The sequence below is a fragment of the Hyalella azteca genome, unplaced genomic scaffold (assembly GCF_000764305.2).
Source record: "Hyalella azteca isolate HAZT.00-mixed unplaced genomic scaffold, Hazt_2.0.2 contig6583, whole genome shotgun sequence".
NCBI classification, from domain to species: Eukaryota; Metazoa; Arthropoda; class Malacostraca; order Amphipoda; family Hyalellidae; genus Hyalella; species Hyalella azteca.
The window spans coordinates 12,852-32,184 of NW_025936741.1; the positions used below are offsets into that span (position 1 = coordinate 12,852).

The window sequence follows — 19,333 nt, forward strand, 5'->3', positions numbered from 1 at the left end:
ATTAAAATATTTTCGAACTTATTTTTTAAGAAGTGTTTTTCATTTTTTCTTGATGTTTTATCGGAGTCAGAATTGGCATCGGATTCGATGGTTGGAAAGTTTTCTCTATTGCGCAACCATTCGTAGTTCGTTCTTGATTAAAATGAATATAAAATTGAAAATGTGTTACGATTTAGACAAGAGGAAGCGTAACTTCATCATTCACTTTTTGATACGTTTTCTCTTACATTTTTTATTTATAATATACATGCAATAAAGAAATATATTTATTTCTGACATTGATAATTCCATGAAGTCACATTATTAAACGAAACCTGTAAACTAATACACAATGTTGATATCCAGCACGTATATATACGTACAAGAAAGCCAAGAAAGACGAGGGAAAAGATTTTCGAGGGAATTGCTCCAAGATTTTAGTAAGGGAAATTAGAGTTACATATGTCTATCTCGTTGAAAATTCTACTATCAGGATTTCCACTGAAATTTAACTGCGACTTGAAAAATTAAGGTTTTAGTTGTGTGAAGATATGCGCGAAAATTTGGTACCTGAGCATAACATCATAGACTATTAATTGATACACGTGCGACCTGTTTTACGCTAGCAGCCATTACGTTAGCTTGGGAAGATAAGTGGATAAACTTACAGACGTCCTGTGCTATTCCCAGGGTACGGAATTTTCCGGTTATCACATGAATGTTTCACGAGTTGATTTCTGGATCTTGGCGGTTAAAACAATGTCAAATTGTGTGACGATAGCCGCGAACAATCCAGAAAAATAGTCAGAATTCACAATTAAAAAGTCGCAATTAGATGATTGTAATTTGATTTTAACCCATTCTCGTTATTTGTTGCTCCTGGAAATTTATTTTTTTTTTCTAGCTGAGATAAAGTAAGTTATTTATAGAAGGAATTCATATATCAATTGGCTTGTGAAATCATTCGATTTCCTATTTGCTTACTGATTATTACTATGTACTCTCTCGCTATTGAATTTAAGACAGCGATTAAGTTTCTAAAGTGCAAGTTATCTTATTTACTACAGGAATAGGTGTAGGCAATTTTAACCTACCAACTTTTGACAATTTTTTATGCGGGTAAATGCCTTTCATATTCCGGATGAGTCCTCGCGTGCCCGGTACCCTGCTGGCACCGTACCTTATTGATGATTTTTATCTCAATTTATGAAACGAAGCTGAAACGCTCCTGTCTGGTATATATTGATTGTACGGTTGTAAAAATTATAAATTAATTCTGTGAACTCACATAAGTTCACAATTTATTTAAAAAGTTTATTCAAAAATTTTTAGTAACAAAAATTACAAATGTAGTTTAGATTATTTCGCAGTTAATGGTCTTTTGGATGCAAACCGCGGAAAAGAGAGACGCTCTGAGCAAAATATTCTTATAGTTTTGATTGATGAATATCAGGCCTTGATCGTGTAAAAATTACACAGCTTAATTTTTCTTGTATTTGCTGCGTAAAATATTCATTTTTTATCTAACGGGCATCTATTTAAAAAATAGTATAATAAGTGATTTCTGAAATTTTAATGAACTTATCTCTGTGATTAAATTATGCAGAGATATTTATTTCATGACATTACCCTACTGTTGGTTTTAGAGAAAACAGCAACAATTTTGGTAATTGAATAAGGATTAAGTAACTGATGAAATTAATGATGATAAATATATTATTATAATTATGACGTGAATCAGTTGAACCTAACTTTACATATAACTTTATATGTAATGTAGGTTTTTTATGTAAAAGATACGTTTTGTATTGTTAACGGGAAAACCTAAGGGGAGAAATCAAATGCATGTGACCATTCTCACTTAAGTTCACACGGGTCTTTATTTTACTCCAATGATTTAAATTATTATAATTATTTCAATTCAGTTTCAGTCCTTATATCTTGGGAGGAACTGGCGCGTAGACGCAGCCGGCGCCTTGCGGCGTAGGCTGCAGCACCGCTGTGTCGATGCCGTTAGACTCGAACGCGTCCAGCGCAGCAGTCTGAAGGAAAATGTGTGTCAATGAAAGAAACTTCAGTAGTTATTAAAAATAAATACAGTTCTTTAACAGTTATTAATAGTTAACAGTTATTAATTATTATTATTATTATTACTTTATATATTTATTGATTATTTATTTAATATTTTGTTATTATTATTATTAACAGTTAAGAGTTATTAAAATTTCAGTTTATGTATGAACTGAAATGTTACTTGGAAGAGTCTGTATGGATAGTAAAATGTATCGTTAATATCGAGAGAACATTCAAACAAATTTGTGAATTTCGTGTGGATTCAATCCTGTTAAAATAGTTATTAATATGAATTTGATTATGAGAATAAATAGAGAATTAGGACGGTTTCTTGTTTGATTTAAATATCTTTGTTCATACTGGAATTTTATTTTGTTATAAATTTAAAATTTGTACTCACAAGTGAGTCGGCGCTCATCTCCTCAGTGCGCGACAACACCCAAGCATACTGGTCACGGAACTCGCCAATCTGCAGTAGACGTTGTCATTTAATTCATGCACGTAAAAATTTTAGAAACTAATTTTAGAAACTAATTTTAGAAACTAATTTTAAAAAGCCTCCCCGATGACATCGTTGGCGCTCCAAGTATGAACGCGTTCAAGAACAGACTAGATAAAGCTATGGAAAAATATATGTTCAGATTTGAAATGCCTAGCTCCTTATCGAACCCGGTGGAAGTCTAGTAGCTTCTTCAAAGTATCGCTAGTCATGAAAAGATCCGGTCAAATGACACGAGTTTAGATCTATGAACAATGCACGAAATGGAAAAGAATCAGCGACAGCCACATCAGGCCTACACTTCAGAGCCGACATCACAATGTTATGTTATGTTATTTGTGTGTTCAAGATTTTGGCTGCGGTAGGAATTTTCAACTTCGGGCATGTCGACACGAGCATGTTATTTAAGCTGCTCCTGTTTATATGCTTAAGGTTCTAATTTCTAAATCAACACGTCAACTGGATCTATTTGTGTAGTCGAAACTCGAAAGTTTATCATTGCCTACGATGCTACCTAACCGACAGACATGACTCGACACCACTGGACGGGCCAGCTGAACAGGATGGATCAGGTTGCAGAGCGTATATCGATTATTCTCAAGTAAGTTAGTTGCTTTTGTTCTGTTCTATCTACTATATTTCGTTGTATCATCAGGTTTCATTGTGGAGTTACATTTAAGTATAAGGATGAATTTGGTTATTTCTGAAGAACTACAAATTATACGAGGATAGATTCAGGAAATTTTCATCGAGCTCAGCAATATTGGAATGGTTTTAGACGTTAGAAATGCTTCTATTCATCATTTTGCAACAGTTGCAAGCAGTATTTTCAGACCCCGGTAAAATTTTTTGCTAGATAAATGGTTTCTTCAACAAAAGAACTATTCAGCTTTGGGCGTATGTCTGCATGCTTGAGCTTATTGCTCAAGCAGAAGATAGTTTATGAACTATCGATAACAAGGAGCCCCACTGTGAGCAAAACATCTGAATTCAGAATTTCCATAACTATCGTATATTCTGCTATTTATTTGATTTTCTCTCCAGGAATTTAAAGTGCAGTTGATAACTTTAATGCGTGAGAAGAACTACATGTGAAACTCAATACTGTCATTGCAGCAGCCGACGATGGATACAGAAAGATCCTAATTTGCTATCAAGTGTGAACAACTGAAAGCTGCAATCAAGTTAGTGCCGTAATTATATTTTGTTAAGATTAAAATGTGCTTCTCCATTCTATTGTATGGTCTTTCTTTCGTCAATGGACGCAGAAATTCGAGGCCCTAGCAGAACCGTTTGCTCGATAGAAATTTAATGTGACGAAAGTTACATGACATAAAACGGCAAATAATTCAACGATTATTTTAAACAAAACTTTGTTCATTCAGCAGGATATATGGATCTAATAGAAGTTGGCTTTACTTGCATAACCTCGAATCAGTGCTTTTGATGTATCGATTGAATTTTTTTTATTTGCGATTATTGTCCTCATTTCTAACCACGTCATGTCATAATAGTTACTAGCTGTAAATGTCTTTGCATGAAATTGAGCCTCTGATAGACTGTGCTCTGATCTCTGAAACTAAGCGAGTAGTACTATATAGACTGCACATAAATATAACGTACAGTGATTGAAATTCCCCCTCACTTCCCCCCATAAAGGGGGGAAGGGAGGGGGCATTTTTTTAACGCATTTTTCAGATTCGGCCGTGTCTGTCCCGAACGTATCAGGTACCAAATACGCGCGCCCCACGCTCGCCCCGAGCTCGACAGGAATTTCATAAGATTCTATTTTGGCGCTTATTTCGCTCCGGCAACCGGAACCTAAAGCGGACATAGAGCATAAAGCGGACACTGCCATAAGAACTTGGGGCGTCCGTGTGCCAGCGGCTGACAGGTCTTCGAATTTCGATAGGGTATAATATTGCAGGAATTGAAAAGGTGAAACCTTCTTTTTGTCTTGTTTGTCCAATTTACACCAACATTATTCAGATGACATATTAATGTAAAAGAATGTTAACCTTTTTAATAATTTATATATATATTGTATTAATTATATTCATTTTAACGTCATATTACAATTGAGTGGTTTTTATCTTCTTAAAGTATCAGAGCACAAGCTTAACTAATGTAAAAATATTATTAAGGAATTTAACGTTGATTTTCATATCAATAAGGCTGTCTTTTAGACGTTCATTCATTCGCCATTCATTTAAATTTTAGCAGATTCTAGATTGATCAAACACATCAATACATTATTGACGATTGATATTCATCATATTTGACATAATAATTACCACCGATCTCTTTCATCAACGTTCTTCCGATATAAATGAAACTTCGAGATGACAGAAGGAAAAACTGATTGATATTTCAATCGGTCCCAATTCGAGATTCGTTTTCGTGGGTTGTTTTTTTAAATTGATTTACCAATTTAAATATTTTCGATTCATTGTAAGTTCTCAATTTTTTAGTGGATTTTTTTAAGTTATTTGCAATTCTTGATCCTTAAGTGCTCTCTGACTGTTAATTTTATTCCTATAGCATTCAAAATATCCTTATTTTGGTCTGTAAAGCAGATTCTAATGTAATAAAGTGAAGGTTAATCTAAGGTTAGATTTATTGGTCGTCAAGGATTCTCCACAATTTTTCAGCCCGGTCGGACGTTTTGAAAATGGTTTTTAAAAGATTGTGTAAATCACCATTTAGATAGAATCCATTTATCTCACAGTGAACAAGTATCACATTAACAGACATTATATATATCATAAATATGTACTTTCATGTTCCCCGACACTTGAATGACTCCATCTTCAATCTCAACAAAGTATGTTAACTTTAAATTGTTGACAGTTAACAGTATGTCAATTCTGGAGTGTGAAGAGTTATTACACATTTCAGCGTATTAGTATTTGATTTAATTGCAATTAAGTCGTCGACTGTGTTATTACGCAACCTATTGATACTGCTACTGATCACAGCATACAGTTGAATTTGTTATCACGTTTTTAACACCTGTCAATTCATTTTAAAATTTATTATCGGGATATTCGGAATAGAGTGATAAATTTATATCCAGTTCCGGAAATTTGTTCGAATTCAATTTTATTCCAGTCGTGAAATATATCACTCCTTTTCCGGTAATAAGTGTGTTTTGTGATTCAAATTTTTAAAACAAAAACTGCGAGTGGCTCATCATATATATTACACAGAAAATTCCGTAAATGAAGTCCATGTGACTGTGTGAATACAATTTTAGACAAGTGTTGCGTACGAAACTTTTCGTGAAAAGTTTTCCTACTTACGCATCATGTAACTTCTCTTGCGTAAGTACAAGAAGTTACATGTACTTACCGATATTTTGATAATCCAACCGTTTGAAATTTTTCAACTGACATTAAAATCTTTTTCAGATAATGACTGGATAATTATTCATATTCCGGCTTTGTTTCTGCTTCGAGTTATTCTGCATATTGTTATTGTTAACATTATAAATCTCTAACTTACAGAATCCCTCATTTTCACATTTAGTGGAACAACAGAAAATATTCAAATTTTCAACATTTCATTTCGCGTATAGTTGGATATTGGGATCTTGTTGGCATGATCAATTCTCAATCAAGTCGATTAAAATCAGCTTGAATTACAAATGATTGTTTATTAGTCCTTTGAAATTCCTCTATTTCCGGGAATGGAATGACTGACAATATCATCATCGCGAATTTTTGGCGGAATCGCAATCCAATGCGAGACCTGCTTGCATTCCATTACCGCACACACGATGATATAACAACCAGTAAATAATTTGATAACGACTTATCATATTACGAAACGTTATTAGTAATTTCCATCCAGCGAACCATTTTGCATAGGTCTATAAAATTGTGCCTACAGCGGCTGTAAAGAAGAATAGAGCTTCTACTAAAGTCGAAATTGCAGTTGGAATTTGTTGCCTCTCTAATTCTAATATTGACATGTCCGATGGCATTTTCAGATAATTATCTTCTAATAAGGTTTAACTATTCGAAAATAACCAAATTCACAACACTTCGATTTCACTCTGATAAAATCCTGATGTTACCACGGAAAAAAACACAAAAAAACAGTTACTTGAGAAAGACATTATACGCACGCACTACAATGTCACGTTGCCTCAATATTCAAATTTTGTATACCTTGTTTGTGTAACCGAAGGAGCATTGTACAGTGCCTGTTAGGAGGCAATGCACTGGTATCACAATATCAAAAAGTTGCTATGCCGAAATCATCTTGATCTAAACCTTTCATAAAGCTTGTAGGCCCTGACGGCAAAAACCGGACGTTCATCTGTTGCGTTGCTGGTTCTGCCAATTGACAGCTTGCATATTAGTTACCCATGTTATGGATAAGGATGTGAAATTACCTCATAAAGCTTTATGAATTAATTTTTTTGCTGTCACGTACTCTTTATCATGAGTGTTTCTCCTCTTGCACCGCTTAATCATTTTCCATGCCCTCCGCAGTCTCTGGTTTATAAATATAGGATAGTAAAGAAATGAAGTCAGCTTTTTGTCGAAGAATAATTTTGGCCGTATACGTAATGAAATTACTATCTATATACCACGTAAGCACAAAGAATAGCTTAGGTCAATAATTCTCATTTTTATCAATCGTATGAGTTAAGAAACGTACGTACACGTGCACGTCATTCCATGAGCGGGAGATGGTGCATGGATCGATCTAATACCAGCGGCTGACCAGGCTATCATGGATCAGCTTGACCAGCTGCTTTTTTCGGTTATATTACGAAGATTCGGCCCACTGTGCAATCGATTCCCGCAAAATGCTCCTAAATAACAGCCGAATACACTAATGCATGTGACCGATTCAAGCCTGATTCACCTTTAAGGCGAGATTTGCAACCGTTAGGTGTCCGAAAGCTGACTCCAAAATTTGACTGGGTATGACTTCATCAAGACAAAATGACTTTTATTCATATTTCTTACTAACTATAATGATGCTAAGTTACCAGTTAAGTAACTTGTTTAACGCTCTGCCAGAAGAATTTTTGTATATTTTTCAATCGTAATCACCAGATTGTCATACAGTCCTTTGATAGGATTTAAATTCATGTGAAAATCATGTGTGTAGAAACTACAATAGATTTAATAAAATTGATCCCAACAGAATAATAGATTTTCTCACTGCCTAATTTGAATTTATAATATAATTTATATTATAATTTGTAAAACTCAGGGATAATCGAATTTCACTTCTTTGAATAGTTGAAACAGTTACGATGTTATATTGTTGAGAAATAACTTTGGACAGATTTATTTTACATCAGAATATATTAGTTTTAATGATTTGTTAAAATCACAATTTTCTTCATCTTATTCAGCGTGCCTACAAACTTGTTTCAATAATGCCCATTAGAAAATGGAGTCCGATATTATCTACTCCTGAATCATAATTAAAGATTGCAATGAGAGATGAAATTTATGCTATTATTGAGACTTTGCTGACAATATGCTATCATTAAACATCATCGAAACGTTCTCAATGGATATTTGTTCGTTCGAACAATTCAAATTTTTTGTCACCTTATGGAATATTACACACTTGATCTTTGGACCAAATTTTTGCCTGTTGATCCACTGGTGTGGCGTTGATAATCATAGGTCATGCTCCACACATACAAAAACTACCGTTCAACAGTTTTTCTCGCATTCAAAGAATCCACCAAGTGAAAAGCTCTGATTATCTATAATTTAGTCTATTACAAATATTCTAGGAGGAAAAGATAAGATTGGCATAATTGGTTTCAGTTGATCTCCTGTTGGGAGCTTATAAGAAATACTCACCTATGGGCCTCTAGTTTGCCATGACGCACGTGTCGCCAGTCTCAACCCAGCGGGGTAGCGGAGAGTTTCGAACCCGTAGCCCACATACTGAAATTGAGTTATTTTCAGTCCATGTATTCCGAATTAATGGTATTATTGGCATGTAAAGGACTTCATTGATAGTCTTATGACTGCAGAACATCAATCGAAAAATTTTTCAAAGTCTATTTATGTGAATAACAATCGGCATTCAGCCAAATAAAATGTTGGTTTAAAATGGTTTACAACAGGAAGAGATTGCGCGATAAACTTTCAAACGTGAATGTTATATATATATGGCCTGAGATTTAACTCGTTTGCGATCAAAGCAAACGTCAATACGAAATAACTGTAAATAGAATTGAAGACGAAATATCTTTCGCCATATTTTTGCTCGTTGCGCTGGAAATTTCCTACTATTTGAAAGGCAGTTGATTAATTTATGAACTATACATTTTAGGTCATTGCTTGTCAAAGCTCTTCTAAGCTTTTCTCATCGGGATGATGTAAGATGTTTTCCATGTATCTTTTTATTTAGCTTAGTAAATTATCCCTGTAAAAACGTAATTTTCCTTTTAATGACACCCATTTAATGCATTTAATTTTTAATTGTATGTAAAAGCGTTAACTTCACTAGGCAATTTTGATTCTCTATTATTACCATTCAACAAATCCAGTTATGCACAATATTGTACATATAGTTATTTTTTTTATTGTTGGACATGAAAATAGAAGTCCGACATTTAGGGTAGTTCAGTTATTCATATCTTATTTCTCTAACAGCTCTATTTTTCGGGCACTCACTTCTTAAATTTACAAAAGCTAGAACATTATTATGTATACAATTGGTCGATTAAATATAAAAATTTTAAGTAAAAAAGTTACGTATAATAATGTTTCATGGCAACAGATTTCATGGTGATATGAATTCAGGTTAGTACGGAATAATCGGTTATTTTTGCTAAACTAGCTTGTCTTTGATATAAAGTTTAATAATTTATAAATATTGTTGGAGCAATATCTCAGAAAGCGCGTCAGAATATGTCCGTTATCAAATATGGTAAGCGAAGTCTGCAATCACATTCTGCAATTCAAATGAATCGGAAAATGACTGTGAAAAATTTTTTCGTTAAAAAACATAATTTATATTTTCCCTGAGTGAGTACAATACTATTTAATGAAAGCTTTGCATTTGAGTGCTTGTAATTACTACCCAGGTTAATTTGTAACATTATGCCATCTAGTTATAGTATAGTTGCTTGCCATCTAGTTCTATCAACGGCGAAATCATAATAGTTGAATTATCAATGAAAGCATATTCTGCTACTCCACTTTATGTACAGGAACACGTCAATGTAATATTAAACTATACGAGGACTCACCGGAGGAATTTCAAACTCAGCGTTGTTCACGAAGTTTGAACAGACGAGAATCTGGTCTAACAGCAGGGAACCTGTACGAGAAGACAGGGTGACATTTTGCTAAAACCACGGTGATCAAAGCAAACAAATCAGAGTTAAAATTTTTATCACTAAGCTATTCCCAAACTTTTTTTCTTATATTTAAATATGATAATTTACGGTTTTAATTCAGATAAACACTTGAGTATATGTCGACATGAGCTTAGAAGTCGAAAATGCGAAGAAGTATCAACAATACAAGACAGCGATGGTCGTTTCATTACATGTTTTCTTAAAATTATGGATTTTGAATTTTTTGTTATTCCTGCAGATATTTTTGAGGTCGGTAGTTTTTCTATCTGAAGAAATTTATTATTTATCAGTCACCCGTTCAGGTTTCTCTCAACCATACAGCATCACTCACCGGTAAAGCATCACTCACCCGCACAGCACCACTCACCAACGCAGCATCACTCACGCGTAAAGTATCACGCAATCATACATATGATACAGCATCACTCACGCGTAAATTATATCCCATCCGCCGCTTCACCACTCACCAACACAGCATCACTCACGCGTAAAGTATATCCCATCAGCACAGCACCACTCACCAATACAACATCACTCACGCGCAAAGTATCACTCACCCGTCCAGCATCACTCACGCGTTAAGTATGTCTCATCCGCACAGCACCACTCACCCGTGAAGCACCACTCACCCATGCATGTGATGCTAGACGAAAAGTTCGTTACTTGGCATCGCAGGCGTTTTATTCTCTTTCTCGTCTACCACATGTAGCTATTCCCTGGCCTCTTTACCCACCAACCTCAGGTTATAATAACACTCTAAGATAAAAAGACAGCTGTGTAGCGTATATATAAATACTTCCATACTGGGTAAATAAATCGATCCGATCAGTTAGCGTAAAAATGATTCTGTATTCTTAAGATGTAAACAGACGGATAAACAGAAATGAAAATTCTCAAGAAGATATTACCGATTTTAAGATGCAAACTGTCGCATATAACTCAATCTTACCCTACACCTGACTCTCTTGAGAATATGACTTGCACAAACCATGCGCTGTACGTGTGACAGGTGTAGCTAGGTCATATCTCGTCCTGGTATCCACTTGCGGTCTTCAGACCCCGTCCATCAGATGATAGCTAATTTTTGACACGTGTATTTTATGTCTCAGGGTCACGACCTGTCAGGGGAAGCGTAGTTTTGTGACACGTGAATTTATGTCTCAGGGTCACGACCTGTCAGGGGAAGGGTAGTTTTGTGACACGTGACGCTTTTTGACAAAATAATTGAAGACCCTCCTGATAGTTTATTCTAATATCAAGATAGCATCGAACCAGTTACCGACATTATGGCCGTCCAATTCGTTTTTTACAGACTTTATTGCCGGCCAACAATTTGAATGTACCCTATATTTATCGGTGTAACATCTCAGTGGCAGCTGACAATGCCGCCTATTTTCCCATACAGACGAGACGAGATGATTTCAGTATACAAGATATTGGCGCTGCTTGTCGCCCTATGTTTACTGGTTGAATAGCAAATATGATTTCATCCACACCAACCGAATATCATATTAGACATTTTTACTTAATAATTTTACTATAATAATCTTTGCATTTGAAAATGGACTGCAGTAGAATAGGGAACGAGCTTGCTGTCGTCACATTTAGGATCAATGGAGTAATTACAGCCGGGGCGCAACCCAGTTTGTCCATACCCGTTTATTTCAGGTCTGATTTAGCAGGACTTGCATCCAGTTGCTGTTCAGCATATTAACAATTGGATTAATCACCACTAGTTAAAACCTTGGACGATCCCTCTAGCAGCTCACAATGGTTAAGGTTATTTTGAAGAAATAATTTATTCGAATTTTTTAAGTACTTCCAGAGCAAGGGAGCTCATCCTTATAGATAAACATGAAGCTACAATGCATTTTATAAATTTTATAACGCTGTTCTTGGAACTCTGCGAAGAGCTTATTGCCAGCAATGTAATTCATTAAGAAAATTCGTCATATCAGCCATAGGTAACTTGGTGAATCTAAATTGAGTTATTATGTATTTCAGGGATGTAGGAACTATCATCGGGATTTTGATGTTTCACTGTAGCATTACTATAAAAAAATGAACCATTTCCTCCGAGTATATCAGTTCAATCCGGTATAAAAGCAGAATTCTCGAAATATCCGATTATTCAATTCTGTTACCGCCTTTGATGATTTCAGACAGATCTTAGTTTGATACGTTCTCGCACGCCTCAGTTCATTTGATTATTCGGTAAGAGTTTGGTTGAATTCCTTCGCTTCGAATTAAATCAGAGGATAATTATATTATCATTATATTCGAAGATTATTATTTTTTTGCATAGTTAACAAAAGTTACTTAATCTGAAATAATGTGATCATATAGAGCCAGACCTAATTATTATAAATTAATGTTTATATTTGTTCCAGAAACCTTCACGAACTCTAATAAGGATAAGTTCACTGTATCTATAATCATCCCTAACCTTCAACCTTCATCTATGTAAAACCGTGGTTGCCTTGCAGTTTCGAATGAATGAACTGAAGACGGTTCCGCGTCATCATGATGCAAAGCAGCGCACAAATAGAAGCGGAATTATATATATATCTCTGCTTTGAGGTAAATTGACAATTTGACAGTACTTTTTTTAATCGTTTGGTGTTAATGTTTTGATAAGTGTTTCTTTCTTGGTAGAATCAATTACAGACCTTTCTCACAAGACTTTTTTTCGCTGGTAACAAAATTAAACCGGAGCCTATTTTAGCTTCCAAATTTTAGAAACTAATTTTAGAAACTAATTTTAGAAACTAATTTTTAAAACTAATTTTAGAAACTAATTTTAGAAACTAATTTTATAAACTAATTTTATTAACTAACTCTAGAAACTAACTTTAGAAACTAATTTTAGAAACTAGTTTTAGAAACTACCTAATTTGCGAAACTAATTTGAGGAACTAATTTTAGAAACCAATTCAGTAATTATAAAATTTAGGAAAAAATCGAATATCCGAATTTGCGTTGTGATGTGATTGTCTTGTAATATGCGATCGTTGATGCCAGAGTATAATTCCCTTATTATTTTTTGTTGCTTAGTGTTTTGATTAGACGTGTCAAAGACTGACATTTATCAAATCATATTGCTTTCGGGTGCTGAAGAATGGGCTTGGTGTAGCCTGTCGCCAATTTTTGTCCTTTTCGTGACTTGTTCACAGAAGATATAAAAACAGGTCCTTTGATCGGATCTTTTCAAAACTGACGATAGCTCGAAATTGCTATACTAGACTTCCACCAGGTTCGACATGATTCTAGGCATTTCAAGTTCGAACATATATTTCTCCTAGCTTTTTCTATTCTGTTCTTGAACGCGTTAATCATCGGAGCGTCAACGATGTCATCAGAGAGGTTGTTCCACATGTCGGTGATTCGAAGCGAGAAGAAATGTTGTCGTGTGGATGAGTTGCAACGCAGTTTTTTTTAGTTTATAGCCGTGGCCTCTGGTGTTGGTTCTTGTATCAAGCTCTAGTAATCCATTTGACATGTGAATACCCTAAGTGCCATTCTTTCAACATCTACAGATACCATACTGAATTATTTCACGGCTGCTACCCTGACCTGTGCGCAAGAGAATACGCAGCTGCTGACGCTAAACTGACCTGCGCGCAAGAGTATACGCAGCTGCTGACAGCTTACTGACCAGTGCGCAGGAGAATACGCAGCTGCTGACGCTAAACTGACATTTGCGCAGGTGCTGACGCTATACTTGCCTGTGAACAGCTGTAGACGCTGCTGTAGGTCGTGTAGTCGGTGGCCAGGACGTTGTAGAAACCCACAGGTTCACCAGGGAACTGGACCACAAGCTGGCCTGGGACGCCCGTGGCGGTGCCCGTGCCCACGATTGTGTCCAGCGTCCCGTCGGGGAGGTTGGCGGTGTTCGTGACCGAGATCGTCGTGTCATCTGGGAATTTTATTTTCCAAATTTTAATTTTTTATAGTTGCTGATTTCGTGACCGAAATCGATGAATCATAAGCAGATTTGATAACTTATCAACAGATAATTCAGAATGATCGATGATTGGGGGCATGACCCATGCACATGCTTTAAAGTTTTTGGTGAACAAATGGCGCCGAATTAATCGAAATAAATCGAGATATTATTAATTATTATATTATTATTAATATTATTATATTATTGGTATCAATAATATTTCATTATTTATATTACTATTAAGAGCATATTAATATAAATTGCATATTAATTGCATGAGCTGATTCGTTGCGTACTTTTTTAGATATATTTTCTCAACTTTCAATTAAATGATTATATGACCAAAATAAGTTTTTCATTAACTGCAGAACAAATTTGTTCATAGCCTTTAACATTATGTGTTGATGAACTATTTAGAGTAAGTAGGAAACTGCGAGTGATCTCAAATGACCATTTATGACCAGCGTTGTTATGACAGACTTTAAAGAATTTTTGAAAATCTAAATATTGACTCAAATCTTCCTTTGCTGACTTAGTAACGTTATAATACGCATCGAATTTCATCGTTGTAATAAATAATATATAATATTAAATAAATAATATATAACAATAAATATATAATAAAAATAATACATAATAATAGATAATAATAAATAAAAAAATTAGTGAATCAGTGCCTTTTAGAAATCGAATACTAAAACTGTTATTGAATGTAAGTGTTCAGCAGTAATCTTGCAAATTTCAGACTAAATATAATATTATATAATTTTAACATACCGATGGCGCCGTAGTCGGCCGTGACGCAGGTGTTGCCTTCTTCAAAACCAGCTGGGTATCTGTGAGCTTCGAACCAACGACCCAGGTACTGAAATTTCACGTTAAGAAAACGTTCACGTTATAATCTGGAAATAATCGCTAGGATTTTATATTCTTGTCGTACCCCTAGGACTAAGTTGTTCATAACTAGTCCTGTTTATTTCGATATAATGTCAGGTCTTGTTTAGGTTTTATGTCCGTCTTTGAATTTTGACTTTTAAAGTGATTTTATTCATTTTTAGTTTAGTCGAACTGATGATGGAGCTGGACTCCGAAACGTTTTCAATATCGATATGGCGAATTTTCTTGGCGTTTTCTTTGCTTTTAAATTCCTTGTTAGTAAACTCGGATCATCTGATTAGAGCACACCTGTGAAATGCGTAGTAATCATTTTTTTAAATAACGCGAATTTCCTTCCAGTAAATGCTCGCGAAATTTCACCTTGAAGAATTTGTGATATCTTAAGCCACAGATGGATATATTTTGGAGGTATGACGGCTTTATGAATAGAATCTAGAATTCGCAAAATGAATTTTTAGCTGGTCGCCATATAAATACTTACCGGGGGAATTTCGAAAGCAGCGATGTTCTGGAAGTCTGGACAAACTCCCTGGTCGAGGTAAGCGTTCGTCAGACCGGCCACGGCCAGCAGGAGTACAGCGGAGAACCTGCGCGGTGCGTGAGAGGAAAACTGACACATTTAGAACGAAAAAAATTTTGTGAAGAACGAAATTGCTGAACTAAGAAAAACAAATTATAATTTTATTTTTCGTCGTAATGAATTTGAAGGTATATCAATCGGTTGAAGGATTGCTTGTAGTTTGCTCTGGTTCGATTTCATGTTGATATTTTTTTAACCAGAATGTCCTCTCGTTCGCACTTTGTGCTCAAGAACATTTAAAATTTGAATGTCGAAATTCAAGAAGATATCTTGAAGATATCTTGGGAAGAGATTATGTGGTTGAAAAAAAAATCAAACGAAAATTTGTTTCTGNATATGTACTTCAGTCATTTCAAATTCAATTTCAAATGTTGTAAAACCATCTCCAGCTTGATAATGAAAATTGTATTTTCGAAACGTTGCAATCTATTAAAATGTCATTCGGAAACCTGCTTTTCGATCTCCCGGCTCCAGCTAGAAATTTAGTTCGACTCATTGAAAAGACGAACAAGAAGATTGTAAATAAAAAGCATGCTCTGGTCTTCAATCAAACTTGCATAAAAGAGAAGCTTTTGCCGAACTATACCAATATATATATATGTGCACTTTCGTCGACCCCCTACTAATCTATTGCTGTCAGTGCATATATCTGCTCGCGATAGGGAAAGCTATTCTTTTCATTTATGTCCTAGCATGAATGTACGTATACGAATGCAGTAGTGGCAGGGACCCTGCAGTGAAAAAACGCTGAAAAAAGAGTTTATTATGAGACGATTTCGTGCAAATGACGTTGAATAAACGGTATTTCAACGTCAGTTGCCTGCTGGGCAATTATTGTATGGTGTGAGGGCTGAAGGGCTGGGTGGGATAGGACGCACTATACCGGAGAAATGTACTATTTTGAGTGTTAAAAATATTAAAATAAAAATTAAAAATACATTGCGTGCTTATTTAAAATCGGCATTATTTTATCAAAAATTTTGAGCTAAAATAATGTCGTTAAACTTTTCGGCCTATCAAGTGTCTATGTATTTTATCTGTCTTCAGTCTCGAGTACCTATATAATACTGATTACATCTAGTATTCAAATTTATTGCATTCTTAAATTCTTATGATGTATGGACGCAACTAAATCACGCGCTAGTGTATATGATCATAAATTTATTTATTTGCCGTCATCTACTGAAAATATCGAAAGGTTTATCGCCATTCATTTTGTGTCATCGTTGTCAAGTTTTATTTAGCATTCCATGGGACTTTGAAACCTTTCGATCAGAACTCGGAAAGTTTTTTGAAGAAATTGCAATGTATCTACTAACCTGTATTAAGTGTATTTTATGCACACGTCATTTTTAGTTCGAAGCATCTACAGAAATACCAAAAAAATTATTCGTTAACTCACTATTTGTCTAACAGTCCCGTGAATAATGACCATATACGCTATTTGCATTAATATTACATTCCTTAAATATGCGCTTTATGTCTAACGGTTAGGCGTCATGAATAAACACGCTCATTGTATCAATATCGAATTTCTCTTTTTCCATCCATCTATTCTCAATCCCTCCATATAAAAAATCCTATCCCACCTTCCCAGATGCGTTGCGGTGCGGCCGTACAGATGTCATTCGATTCGAATGCGTCGAGTGCCCCAATAAGCGGAAAAATTCGTGTCAACGAACGAAAAATCCGCAAAAAGTGTTAGCTTTCGACCAGCATTTGTTTGCTCTGTGTATGTTGCTACCCTCACCAGAAGATTACACGGCCTAACGTCCAAGTCGAGCTTTATTTATAGTAAAATGTAGAAATAATACAATCTCAGGAAACAATGAAGTATTAACCATGATGTATAAACTGTGATGTAGTAAAAAAATTTCGAAACAATGATGTAGAAACGATTATGTTAACAAAATAATGTCGAAACAATGAGGTTGAAACATGCAATGTTCAACTCACACTTTCATGTTTATGTCGTAAGTCGATGTCACGCGATCACTGTTGTTCTCACGATAAGGTCCACCACACTCAGTGCACTCTCGTTGTCGTCGGCCGCGTGTTGCCTTTCCCAGATATTCGTTCTTCAGCTATAACATTCTATTTTTAATTGACAAGAAGCTTTCCGCACATTCACCTTCAAAAATCTGAATTTGTAATATTTTTTCAGAAAATCGATGAACCATTTCGCTGAAATGAGAAAATGAACCAAACTTCACTAGTGACGTTAAATTTACGAAACCGGTTATTAATTTTTCAACCAACCAATGAACTGATAAGGAAAATACGAAAAGAACTCTCGCTCGTAAAAGAAATTATAAATTTTAATTCTAGAGTTATTTCTGTGGAGCGGTCATTCGAACCTCAAGACGAGCAGCAACAGCAGCAGCAATCATTATAAATGCATATAGCATGATTGGTTGTCGTTTGTTTGATTAGAGAGGCTTCTTCATGGCAATCATGCAAGCTGAACATGTAACTTGGGCAACATGATTAAAGCTAACATGGGAGTCGTTCAGTTCCCTTCCATACCAATATGGTACTTGATTAATGTGCTTATTAGCTAGTGTGTTCGCCCACTAAAGAGTTTCACGGAATGTAAGGTATTGGAGGTAATTGAAAGTTAGTTTAACAACATCGTAACTAATTTTTTTACTTAAAGCCTGCTTTTAAATTTCAAGCCGTAAGAATAATAAGTAACCGTACCATTGAATTTTGAATAATTTTTCGGTTATCTCAACATTTAATTCTGTTTATACAAGGAAAATTTTTATAAAGATATTTTCATCATTTAGGTTTCAATAATTTATTTAATCATCCAATTTTATAGTTGTCTTGAAATTGCATTCTATAGCCATGCATCTTCAGCGGGCTGGACAATTGAGACCTTCCACCTCTTGTGGGTGATGAATGATTTTTTGATTCAAGAAATTATCGATGACTGAGACCTTCCACCTCATTGATGATGTTCATCTTGACTTTCGGTGCGTGATAGCTAAATAGCTGAAACGCTAGTAAACATGTGGCACCTAACATAACCTAACCTATTGTGGATGCCAATTCGATAGAAATTGAACAATTTTGAACAATGCTATTTTCCATGGTAATGTATGCGTTTTCAGTGACACAATCTATTATTAATTTGCTTAATGCTTGCGATCCTTCACTGAGCAATCCATCGTCGTATAAATGAAAAAAATAAATTAATGTACCTGAATCGGTGAATTAACTGGCATTTACAAGCGTGAAATTCATCTCTTGTGAATTTTTTGCGAATTTTTCCCTTGAATTGAAATGAATTGTATTCCAATAATTTGCTTTTTAGGGCAAAATCAACGTTTTCAAGATGTGTGATTCATGGTCGTCACCCCGTCTCGACAATTGGGGCATGGAGAGATGCCAATTCAGAGTTCGGTCGGAACTGTGTGCTTTCAACTCTCTCTTAACCGTTCGAAAAAGTATTTCCGAGTTTCAATGTTATGCGAAGAATTAACTCAAAGAAGTATATGACTTTACTATTATACAAAGAAGCATTCATTTATCAGGAGCTAGAAATAAAATATCTTGACTTCAGTTGGAGCCACAGAAAATGAAGTTAGCCAAAAGTGAAGTACCATAAATAACAGAGATTCGAGAATTGGACAACGAAAAAATCGTTCAAGTCTTTTTGAATGGAAATACAAATCCAAGCAAAATAAAATACTTAAAAAAACTTTTTAAAAAACCACGTTTTTCTTGTGGACTAAAAAGTAGAAAATAAATTATGGTTCCCCAAAAAACGTGTGTCGGGCAGATTTATGATTAAAGCGAAAAGCACACAACACTTAAATTTTGGAAATTTGATGGTAAACGTACAGCCCGACCCACGTTTTTTTGAGGCGAACCATAATTTATTTTCTACTTTTTAGTCCACAAGAAAAACGTGGTTTTTTAAAAAGTTTTTTTAAGTATTTTATTTTCTACTTTTTAGTCCACAAAAAAAACGATTAAGACTTGATTAAGTATGACTTGACG

At 34.9% G+C, this 19,333-nt stretch overlaps 1 protein-coding gene and 1 long non-coding RNA gene across 2 annotated transcripts; both read right to left on the reverse strand.

Annotated features, from left to right (window-relative positions):
* Nucleotides 1–1,827: 1,827 nt before the first annotated feature.
* On the reverse strand, nucleotides 1,828–15,364 carry LOC108669348 (apolipoprotein D-like). The gene is made up of 5 exons (XM_018156657.1): nucleotides 15,227–15,364; nucleotides 14,626–14,713; nucleotides 13,628–13,818; nucleotides 2,453–2,521; nucleotides 1,828–2,021 (listed from the first exon to the last, which is right to left on the reverse strand). The coding sequence occupies exons 1-5, from the start codon at nucleotides 15,362–15,364 to the stop codon at nucleotides 1,914–1,916; spliced, it is 594 nt and encodes a 197-aa protein (XP_018012146.1). The 3' UTR covers nucleotides 1,828–1,913.
* On the reverse strand, nucleotides 8,396–10,547 carry LOC125178032. Its single transcript, XR_007156761.1, has 3 exons — nucleotides 10,532–10,547; nucleotides 9,792–9,862; nucleotides 8,396–8,478 (listed from the first exon to the last, which is right to left on the reverse strand). It is a non-coding gene; the product is annotated as an uncharacterized LOC125178032 (long non-coding RNA).
* Nucleotides 15,365–19,333: the final 3,969 nt, after the last annotated feature.